The sequence below is a fragment of the Fopius arisanus genome, unplaced genomic scaffold (genome assembly GCF_000806365.1).
Source record: "Fopius arisanus strain USDA-PBARC FA_bdor unplaced genomic scaffold, ASM80636v1 scaffold00016, whole genome shotgun sequence".
NCBI classification, from domain to species: Eukaryota; Metazoa; Arthropoda; class Insecta; order Hymenoptera; family Braconidae; genus Fopius; species Fopius arisanus.
In genome coordinates this window covers 897,248-908,653 of record NW_011887755.1, presented here as the reverse complement: position 1 = coordinate 908,653, position 11,406 = coordinate 897,248, and the positions used below count along the sequence as shown (strand labels likewise).

At 35.7% G+C, this 11,406-nt stretch overlaps 3 protein-coding genes across 7 annotated transcripts; 1 reads left to right on the top strand and 2 right to left on the bottom strand.

Moving 5' to 3' along the window:
* Positions 1–706: 706 nt before the first annotated feature.
* On the top strand, positions 707–5,560 carry LOC105263749 (Nuclear distribution protein nudE). Of its 4 annotated transcripts, none has more exons than XM_011300154.1 (8): positions 707–872; positions 1,422–1,582; positions 1,705–1,995; positions 2,063–2,199; positions 2,317–2,490; positions 2,913–3,019; positions 3,578–3,757; positions 3,974–4,054. In XM_011300154.1, the coding sequence occupies exons 2-7, from the start codon at positions 1,500–1,502 to the stop codon at positions 3,707–3,709; spliced, it is 924 nt and encodes a 307-aa protein (XP_011298456.1). In that variant the 5' UTR covers positions 707–872; positions 1,422–1,499; the 3' UTR covers positions 3,710–3,757; positions 3,974–4,054. The 4 variants fall into 4 exon arrangements, with proteins under 4 accessions (XP_011298456.1, XP_011298459.1, XP_011298457.1 ...); XM_011300157.1 differs by having other exon boundaries at positions 1,405–1,582; XM_011300155.1 differs by having other exon boundaries at positions 707–1,112.
* Positions 5,561–6,209: 649 nt separating this feature from the next.
* On the bottom strand, positions 6,210–8,128 carry LOC105263750 (histone H3.3). Of its 2 annotated transcripts, XM_011300160.1 has the most exons (3): positions 8,013–8,118; positions 7,123–7,260; positions 6,210–7,029 (listed from the first exon to the last, which is right to left on the bottom strand). In XM_011300160.1, exons 2-3 carry the CDS (start codon positions 7,248–7,250, stop codon positions 6,747–6,749), a joined length of 411 nt encoding a protein of 136 aa, XP_011298462.1. In that variant the 5' UTR covers positions 7,251–7,260; positions 8,013–8,118; the 3' UTR covers positions 6,210–6,746. The 2 variants fall into 2 exon arrangements, with proteins under 2 accessions (XP_011298462.1, XP_011298461.1); XM_011300159.1 differs by having other exon boundaries at positions 6,210–7,260; positions 8,013–8,128.
* Positions 8,129–8,894: 766 nt separating this feature from the next.
* LOC105263748 (histone H3.3) lies at positions 8,895–11,090 on the bottom strand. The gene is made up of 3 exons (XM_011300153.1): positions 10,984–11,090; positions 10,389–10,518; positions 8,895–10,150 (listed from the first exon to the last, which is right to left on the bottom strand). The coding sequence occupies exons 2-3, from the start codon at positions 10,514–10,516 to the stop codon at positions 9,868–9,870; spliced, it is 411 nt and encodes a 136-aa protein (XP_011298455.1). The 5' UTR covers positions 10,517–10,518; positions 10,984–11,090; the 3' UTR covers positions 8,895–9,867.
* Positions 11,091–11,406: the final 316 nt, after the last annotated feature.

Here is an 11,406-nt window from a genome sequence, read left to right as displayed (position 1 = left end):
CGTTCACCGATTTTCGTCGTCCGGTGCCGATGGCACTCCCATTGTCTGGTTCCTCGGTTTTTCCACTATCTTCGAATTTCTTTTATGCTCTCCACGTTCTTCCAGGTTGGTGTACATTACAATCATTACAATGCAACCCGGGCAATTGTTTCAGCTGGCGTGGATTACATGGGTTCCGTCTGTTGACATCCTGGAGCTCAATTCTTCTCGGTTTAGCTGAACCTAAAGAAGACATTCACGGTTAAAAATGTGAGGGAAAGAGAGGTCGACGAGAATTCAGCAGAAAAAAAAGAGGATCTACCAAGGTCTTTGATTTTCAAGAATCAACTGTGGTTGGTTGGAATTTTGTTTTATATCAACGTCAGACTTGGAGCCATATATTTTCGAATAAAAATTAACACTTGCTTCAGGTTTTGGAAAAAAATCTGAAGGAAGTATCAACACTGATTACCAAAAAATTATATCCAACGCCATATTAAAAATTCATATCCCGCAGATGTTCTTGTTTTGATAAAAAAAAGGAGCGGAAGACACGAGAGATTATGGTTTTTTTTTCTGTCATCAGGTGAAGAAATGTCTGCAATTATTTACAGTCTTTTGAACGAAATAAAAAATTCTTCTCCTCCGACGAAAGAAAAAATTTTCCGAATTGAACTAGTGCGTAACATGTGCACTAGATGGAGAAGAAATCCAACGCCATCCGCCAGATGGACGTTATTTCTTGGAACTGTGAAATCTCGAGAGCCATATTACGTTTTACAATCCACAGTAATCCGTAGTGGTTGTCCCGTAGATTCGCCATCTTGTCGTCTGTTGTCGTGTGTTAACTAAAAGGATGTGGTTCTGAATAATTCGACCGTTTGAAGTTGTATGTGAGTAATTGTCATTACGCCTCTGTAGCAGGTAGCGGAGACCTGGTCATTGCAAAAGGGAGTGGTTTTAAAGGACTTGTCAACTATCAATACGAATTAAAGTCTGAGTCACGTGACAAATGTCACACGATTTTTTGGCCGTTAGGTATTCATCAGTGATGATGTTTTGAGTAATGTCAGTCCTCTCGAATGTTTTGTGTCGAAGTGGAATGAGGCGGTCGTAATCATTTCGTTCCCAGGGTACGTCTCCAAAATTGAAAGCAAAAGAATAAGTGAGGGGCTCCATTCCGGCGGGTTTATCACCATTTCTTCAACATGCACTAGCTAGATCATTTTTGTTAAAACACTGATCGTGGGAGCCTATTACAACACTCGCATTCTAGATTGAATTATATTAACCTGATATTTACAGACACGAGGACAACAACTGTACCTTTATTATTCATCAATTTCCATCACTCGGTTGATGTCTATCATTTTTACATGATTTTTGTTCCATCGACATTTTTTAAACCTGCTAAAATCCCTGAAGACAACAATATGTTTCAGACTATGGAATTTCGTCTCTAAAGCTTTCTGTACATTTTGTATCCTGGACATTAATTAGTAACAACGAAAATCTACAAAATGGATCTCGATATTCCACAATTTAATTCGAAAGACGATGAAATTCAGTATTGGATGGAATTGGCCCAGCAAATGTACCAACGGTAAAGACACCATTTTTTTTTTAATTGTTTATGTTGTTTTGAACTATTTCTCTATTGTACAATTACAAGATACTCCAAGTGAACTTGACATTGACTTTCATTGTTGAATTCATACCTAATAGGAAAGAAGATGTAGAACACGAGTTGGAAGAATTTCAGGAGAATTCACAGATGTTGGAAAAAGAATTGGAAACATCACTTGAACAATCAGAGAAGAGCAATAGGGAATTACGTCAGAGGAATACAAGATTAGCCACTGAGATAGAACAGTTGAGGACGCGATTAGACCAACAAACAGCAGATTGTTCAACATTTCAGACGAGGGCATCTGAACTCGAGGCTCAACACGAGCAGCTTCTCAAATACATACGAGAGTTGGAACAGAAAAATGATGATTTAGAGAGAGCTCATAGGTAATTGTTCACTTTCCTGTCCATTATATTTAATCTCATCCTCTTGCAATAATCTCTCCATCCGCAGAATAAACATGGCAACGGAAGAAGCAATCGAAGCCAAATTCAATTCTGCTATTGAGAAGAATGCGCTCCTAGAGTCTGAACTGGACGAGAAGGAAAGTCTCAAGATAATTGTACAGCGATTAATGGACGAAAACAGGGGTAAATGATGTTTGCCTTACGCAATTGTTTCGGAAATCAAGAATAATGGCGGAATGGTCGAATATCTCCATTTTTTCAATCGTACTAATCGAATTTAATGGTGATTTTATTCCACAGATCTTAAGCAAGAGTTTAACGTGTTGAAACGACATATGGCAGATAATGATAAATCTGCGGACAAAGTACGCACTCTGGTAGACAGTAATAAGCTGCAAGTTGAGCGAGAGACACACCTGCCACTCACAGAGCAGAATATATCGACCACAGGTCATCCGCAGTCACCCTTGAAAAGTAAGATGAACAATGTTTTACGTAAAACGACACATCTCTGTTCACGCCCCAAAAAGTCGTTTTCCGCGTTACTCTCAATAAGTAGATTCAAAATAACATAAACCAATTCAAAGCTTCGCAAAACGTTGACATGAAGTTCATAATCAATTAATCTACGGGTTAATTCCAAGTCTTTCCTTTATTCTTTGTACTTTATCTCGTTGGCCAAGGTTTTCTCAAATTAACTGAGAACTATATTTTTCTGTATTATTTTTGTTACTCTTGAATAAAGATTACTCTTCAATCTTATTGCTTTGTTTTTTTAGTTTTTCTTGTTTTGATATTTCGTTTCTCTCTAAATGACGCATCGAGCGAAAATTGTCACCATCTGATTGAAATGCGCTCTATTTTCAAATTAAATTTCTCTTTTGCCTCGGTGCCAGTTGAGAACGGTGTTATCAACAATAACAACAACATGAACATGCCAATGGCTCCATCGACGAGGATACTGGCGATGAATATGATTGGTGATCTCATGCGGAAAGTCGGGGTGAGTACAACATTACTCGTTCGGCATGTCTAATGAGTTCTTTTACTTTACCACCTATTGTCAACTGTATAGCAAGTATAGGAGCAATTTCATGATGCACCGGTCCTCAATCCCATCCAATTTGTGTTTTAAATTGTAGTGATAAAGAGGTAAAACGATTTGAGTCGATTCTATCCGATAGAATAATCACTGCTTGTAAATCGCATCCACAATATCTCAAAATATGCAAAAAAAATTGCGACCCTCCCGCATAAATTTATGACTTCGCAATCATGAATTTAGCATTGAGCTGGAATAATTCGCAAAAAATAAAATTGAAGAAATAAAAAACCAATTGCCTCAATGGTCAAAGTCTTAAAATTTTTTTTTTTACACGTAAATTGCGCGGATATATTTTTTTTATGTGAACCTTTTCAATAACTCCTATTAATGATCGTAAAATAGAAGATTGTGAAATAAACTTGAACTGTCGTACCTTTGAACCACTGATTCGTCCACCATACCAAGTTTTATGATTTTGGATTGCGAATTAGTGTGATGTAGCTGGTGTTTTGGTAGCTTAACAGGTGGGTCTGCATGGAGTGTAGGAAAGTCAAATGTTCATGCCTCAATGGCAATAAAAAGGAAACCGTCGAAGCGGCACAGCCGGCTCAATGTATTGGCCATCAACACAAGCCGACCAAGTGCTGAGAGACTTTGTACATGTAGACACTGGTTGCACCCCACTTAAACACCCAGGTCCTTGTTTTTATTTTTTTTTAATTTGCTCCTGTACCACTCTGACACTACTAATTATCCGCTGTTTGTATTTTTTACTATGCATTGATCATGTCGTCAAGACACTAACAGTCTTTAATTCTCAATGAGAATTCACTTAATACACTTGATGCATAATTACTTGAAGTTCTTCTTGAATAATTCTGTAAACCATCCTCTCCTTTTTGTTTCATGAAGGCTCTGGAGAACAAGCTCAACACTTGCAGGAATGCCTCTCGCGAGGATCAGTCTATGAGGGATTTGTACAGGTAACCATTGAATGGATCATTGCAAGTTTACATGTTTTGCACCTAGATGTTTCCTGAAAGGCTGAAGAAAACCTCGATATGCCAATTCATGCTGTTGTATCTGTTATTACTATTACACGATTGTTTGTAATTTGAGATACGAATCTGTAAGCATTTGCAAGATGATTCTTTAATTCCACAGTGACTAATTCATGCATTTTTTGCATTACGGTTCGAATACTAGCTGAAACTGCAAATTAGATGCAGATTATTCTTCCGCATTACTCCTAAAACAGAAAAATGTGGTTTATACTCAATAGAATTACAAAATATGACAATGTATCGAGAATTGTCAGTTGCATTTTTCTGGAGAATATTTTTTTACGTATTTGTTTATTTAATTATATAATTCGCTTACCATATGATATTTTTAGGAATAAATTTTTCAAGGTTTTTCACCCATTTTTTGTACTTTGTTACAAAATTCAAAAGAAAAACTTGGAGAATGAATTCTCTTTTCTTATAGAAAAAAAGCAGAAACAGTTGTATGGGAACAACAAATTAGGATGTTTGTTAAAAAATAACAATCAGACTTTTAATAGACTTCCGCAGCCAAGCGTTAGGTTTTCCATCGTTTTGTCAAACCCAAAGGGCAATTTTATTTATTATTGACTTTATCAATTGAGATGTAGTTAGTAGGCAAACTATGATTAAAACCATAATTTTATCTTATGTATATAAATAACACATTGTTATGCAAATGTCTTTGTATACTTTGTACCAATTAGCACTGTGCAGATATTGCATGCTTCAAGTTTTATTTTCAACATGAAAGAAGCAAAAGTAATGACTTTTCCTCACGGAGCATGTGGTTCGAAATATGTGGCATTATTAACTCGTCAGTTAATAGAAGAGCTTTTTACACTGTTATGCTAATTGTAACGTTAGCCATGTTCTCTGTCTTCCTGCTCTAGCATTCGATATTGCTTCTTCATTCCAGTATAAAAAGAAAATGTTTTTAACTTTGTTCAAACCAGGACTAGACGAACTGTGCGCGGCCTGGCCTCAGGAAACAACAACCACATTCGATTATGAAGTCAGTATTGATAACCAGTGTGTACCGATATCGAGATGAAATTGAGTGATCTCTTGAAAAAATCATGAGAAGATAATCAACATGCCATTCTTATGATTTTATGTCATTACGCAGATATTCACTTGGCATATTAATTTTATGGAATAAAAAAAATTATTCTTTCAAATCGTGCAATTTCAATGGACTTTTTTAATCAGGTGCCATCGGACTTTCTCTTTATTTTTTTTTCATGGCAATAAAATTTGGCAGGCTTGAGTGGAAACAAATTTCGTGATGAAAAGCTGATATTCCGTTTTTCGATGTTGAGGAAAAACCTGTAAATTGTAAATATAGATTTACTCAATACCATAAAATAACATATTTCAGAATCTCAGCTGGAGAAAATTTGCAGTTCTCTTTAGATACCAATTGTCAGTGTGAATATAAAATTTTTTCATCCAAGATGAAAGAGAGAGGACCTGTAAGTCTAGTGTGACTTCGTATGATGGCACTAGACATCTTCACATGTCAACAGAATGAAATCATTTGGCCTGGAAAATAATTTCATCTACGTCAGAAAATGTTGACCGTATTTATATTTACTAAATGTATACAATGCTTACTTTACTGAATGGGCGTCTAGACTGGGAAAATTTCTCGTATAAGATCAAATGAAATCCAATGTCTTTTTTAGGTATTTCTTCGTGCTCATAGTTGTTTATAACTCTAAACTATACCTTTAGTTATCTCAAAATGTTTCTTTGAGATGGTGAAGTTAATTAATGCAATATCATGGTGTGCTGTACGCTCGTAAATAGAAAATCGATACTTATTTTTTCATGTATTTATTCTTCAGTTGTGGAATTGAATTTAATAGAAAATTGAAAAACTGTTTTTTGTATCTTTCAATGAGAATCAAATTGTAGTTCGATTAACCCACATTATTTGGTTTTTATAAATTATACTTATCCTTATGACTCATCAAATTGTAGAACATAAAGTGTTCACTCATTTAAATCTGTAAAATTCAAATAAAAATATAGAAAAGCAGCTCTTTGTTTATTTATTTATTTATTTTTTAAAGAAAATTTGGGAGAATTAAATCTGGAGATAGATTTTACATACAGCAAATTTATTTACGAAACTTTCTTTTTAGTCACACAATGAATTATGAAATATCGGAATATAATTCAGATAATTTATTAATATGTACGCAGTCGAAATTCTTGGGTACTCCATACTCGGGTTAGCTTTTTTGATTATTTGAATAATTATTATTTCATTACTCCCTAAGACATATCGATAAAGTATCCACGGGTTTTCCAATGCAATTAGATGATATTGATGACACAACATAGCTATATATTCATCATTGATATAAAACAAACCAACGCAGATCTACATGTGTAGAATCAGTCCTATTAATGACGAAATCGAAGAGAAGCACTTCATTGAAGTATTACCATACACATAATTATATATCCAGAGAATGAGTATAAGCACGTGAATTTTTATACGAAATGAAATCTAAAATTGGAATGGAAGAAAAGATATAAAAAATAATATGAATCCATGGATCATGATGAATTGTCATTATCCTTACAGTAAGAATAAAGGGTATGCATATGATGATGAAAAACAATAATATTTAAGCGCGCTCTCCACGAATTCGTCGAGCCAGTTGGATGTCCTTGGGCATAATGGTGACACGCTTGGCATGAATTGCACACAAGTTGGTGTCTTCGAAGAGACCAACCAGATAAGCTTCAGAGGCTTCCTGAAGTGCACCAATGGCTGCACTCTGGAAACGTAGATCAGTTTTAAAATCCTGTGCAATTTCACGAACCAATCGTTGGAATGGCAATTTTCTGATAAGCAATTCAGTAGACTTCTGGTATCTTCTGATTTCACGAAGAGCTACAGTACCAGGCCTAGAAATAAAAATTAATAAATTTGAAAAATGAGTTTCATCTACTAAGTCTGCAATTTCACTCTCAATTTGCAATAATAATTCAATAACAAACCTATAACGATGAGGCTTCTTCACACCACCAGTAGAAGGTGCACTTTTACGTGCAGCTTTGGTGGCCAGTTGCTTACGAGGAGCTTTTCCTCCAGTTGACTTACGCGCTGTCTGCTTTGTACGTGCCATTTTTCAATACCTAGAAATCAGACAATAAAAAACACAAATGTTGTAATATTTTCCTAATAAAAATCTCTTCCTCGATCAATAACAGACCAAAACTAATGAGTGTTTATAGATGGAATGCAGGCAACTCTCACTTGCGGTTGGAATGCCGATGCAGACAAGGAGAACGCTATCGCGACACTCTCGATAATGTCAATCACCATACGGTCCAGTTATCATTACTATATCGACAATTAAATCTAAAATCGATTGTGAGACAGAGACAACACAAGATCGAAGTGAATAAAAATTGAGAGAAAACCGGAAAATAGAGGGGGAAAAACGAAGAGTTGCGCAATAACAGAGCAGCTCGATTCAATTACCTCTCCACTCACTCGATGAACAATAGAAAAACCATTATTTCATTTTGCCTCCCCTAAACACCCATTTCCATTTAGTTCCCTTGAAAATAATCAAAAGATGCCGGAATTTTCCGCGATATCAGCTGGCCTCAATGAAACAACGATAAGAGAGGTGTTAACCCCTTCACATGTGTCATTACAAAATGTGTTGATGGATTTTGTGGGTCGCGAGAGAGAAGAGTTCCCTCCAAACGTCAATTACAAAATGGTGGCAACAGCAAAATCTCTGGCACAATTCTGAATCAATAAATTTTCCACAAATTTTCCGAGATAATCCATCACTCACACTCAACGATACATAATTATTCGCATTGCAACATGCAGAGTCAAAAAATGATGAAAATTTTCATAAAAAAACACTCACCTTGAATGTATAAATTTCTCGGTAAATGTCAGAATCCAGACTATGAGTTTCCTTGTACTTCGATGGCAGTGGACGCTCTTCCAAACAGGCCAAACAGGCACACACAAGTCTTCTCGCTTGCCCCCCACCACCTCAAGCAATTGAATTGCGAGGAGTACGTAAGCCCGCGGCCCTCTCTCCTCCAATCGCCATCGACGTATTGTCAACCACTCGTAAAACGGAGCAGACCATTGGCCCACACTCCACCAAACTCCTAACTTTACGTCAATCTCTAATTTCTCTGAAGTGTGCACTCATAATTAGGGAAAAACTCTTCCATTATCAATACTGCGCTTTATTATCATGTGGATCATTCAGTTCGAGGCACTCTCCCCACTCTCTTGCATTTATAGCATTTATCCTTCTATCATTCACTCCACTATAGACAGATGATGATCATCTGCTTGTTTTGTCGGTTTTCCCCGAGATCGAGTTCGAGAGACAATACAAGTGACATTGTCAACGCCATAAAATTCCAAGTACATCCAGAATTTTCCACCGAACCACCAGGAGGTGAATCGTTAAGAGTTCATTAGCTTGCTCTCATTTCTTAATTACAAGTGGCTGGTTCATGAATAATTCGATAAATAGGGAAAGGGTAGAGTTAGATGTGAAAAATTTAATATTTTTGGTAATTATCGATTTATCTCAGCAGCTATGGATTTCAGATAAATGCTTTAAACGATTATAATTTCAAATAGAGCATTAAAGTATTTCCTTTTGGAATATTTTTTGAAAACAATCAGTATTTACCGGAATATTTGCATTGTTCTCGGCGAAATGAACATCCTCCTTTCATTTATGGCAGTAATCGGAGAGATGTAAAAGAAGATGGAACATTGCTTTCATGTCTATTGATTTTTATTGCGATTATATGAATCGTTATAGAATATACACGGTTTATTGATAGTTGCTAACATATAATCCGTACTTTTACATGTTTGCGAAATAGAGAATAGCATATGTATAGTGTGACATGTATAAAACCTGTCAATTTTTACTGCAATAAATTCTGAATTTAATGAAATTGTTAAAGAAAATATAATATTGCTGATGTTACACTACTGATTTCCTTGCTGAACATAATTTGAATAATTTTAAAGGTAGTGAAATATCGTGTTACGTTTACGTATCAATTAATCTAATTCTAGTTCTCTTTGTCTAGTAAAATTCCCTAACACTAAATTTACTCTACTTGTACATAAGAGCAGTTTTGAATGAATATTTTCATTTTTCATTCTGCGATAATTTTTTGGACTAAAAAAAGCATCACAATGCAAGGACATGTTACCTTTGTCATAACAGTTATCGAATTTGTCAAATAGAAAAAGTGAAAATTTTATCTAATTTTGTCTTATATTTTAAAATCTCGGTGAATACACTTGCATTGCGATGCGATGGAGTCAAATTCATAATTATTCGATACAAGCAACAATTTTATTGGATCATCTACGGTTCCATAGCCAGCATTAATTAAACATAAATTAATGTTGTCAATGCAACGCCCAGGACCATTTGTTTTTTTTATCAAATATTATGAAGTGGCTTCTCGTTATCATTAGTTTTACTGGTTTCCTTTCATCTAACAATAATGTTAATATTTGCTGTATGATGTGCCGGTCTTAAATGCTTGGCAGTGACGATCATTTTTAAAGTTAGAAATTTAACGATTCGAGAAAGGAAATATAAGAATTTAAAGGTAACTCGTGAAACGTTTCGAATAAACACATGAGAACAAAACGAAATGATGGAAAATAATTATCATAATGATGACGTGAGAATTCCCCGAATAAGTCAGACGCCAAGTTTTGTGAATTTAGGCTCGTTCACCACGGATTCTGCGAGCCAACTGGATGTCCTTGGGCATGATGGTGACACGTTTGGCATGAATTGCACACAAGTTGGTGTCTTCGAAGAGACCAACCAGGTATGCTTCAGAGGCTTCTTGAAGTGCACCAATGGCTGCACTCTGGAAACGTAAATCGGTCTTGAAATCCTGAGCAATCTCACGAACCAAACGTTGGAAGGGGAGCTTCCTGATGAGCAACTCCGTTGACTTTTGGTATCTCCTGATCTCACGAAGAGCTACAGTACCAGGCCTGTTCAACATAATAATGATAAACATGATAATCATAAATTATTGAAAAATTAATGAGGTAAACATTTAATTTTCATTCGTTATTAACGGGATAGGCATGTTATTGTAATTTTTAAGTAAATTGCATCATCTTTTTCGTATGATTTTGATTTATAAATATTTTTTTGTACCAATTTTCATGATTCATAATTTTATGCTGTGATGATAGTATTAAATCCTGGAGAAAGAATAACAATTACCTGTAACGATGGGGTTTCTTGACACCTCCGGTTGAGGGGGCACTCTTACGAGCTGCTTTGGTAGCCAATTGCTTTCTAGGGGCTTTTCCTCCCGTCGACTTACGAGCGGTCTGCTTTGTACGTGCCATTTCTACGAAATCGACAAACAAAGAAAAATTAATCTCTTTTTTCTGACTCACTGGAATTAAATAATTCACGTCACTGGTGTCATCCAAAATAGGGCATATAAAGGAATCGAATTGTCTCTGATTTCTGCAGCTGACAACTGTATTTATGAAATAAAAACATTATTTTAAGGAAGATATGAAGAATTAAAATGAATATAGAGATAATTTTTTTATGATGAGCGTCAGACTGACGTGTAATAACGAAAAACAACTTCGGGATGAATTAGATATTATTTCCCTCCAAAAGCAAGAAAATGCACAAAATGGCGGACGACGTGCATGTCTCTGTTTTCAATGCGTGAGAGACGCTATCAACAAAATCATAAGAATCTTTATAAATTATTTATAAATTATTTTGTATAAGAGCTAATGGTTGATCATTGGATCCATGAAATGTGTTTTTGACAATAAATATCGGTTTATTTTACCTGATTAGATGTTGTACTGGAGAGTAAATTGGAGTGACACAAGAATAGACGTGAAAGATGAACTGCTATGCAAACAGGAACAGCTAGTACTGGCTAGTGAACTGTGGATGGAACCAAAGAGGACTGACTAAAGTAGAGGGTCAGTTCGGGGGGTTTGAGTGACCCCAGTTGCATCGTAGTACTGCACCCCGAGAGAGGGAGGGCGCTACACGCAATGCTGGGGTGTCCATCAAGTCGACGGGGTGAATTTTATTTTCTGCGGCATGAATGCTTTTTGTTTTTTATTTGTTTAACTGAAATTTAGCCGACTATAGAACGAGTGGAAGGGGGAAACCACATTTTGTGGAGTTTTAAATGAAAAAAATTATTCAATATGTTGAATATATACCACTAATGAAAATATATTATCAGAATGAGCGCGTT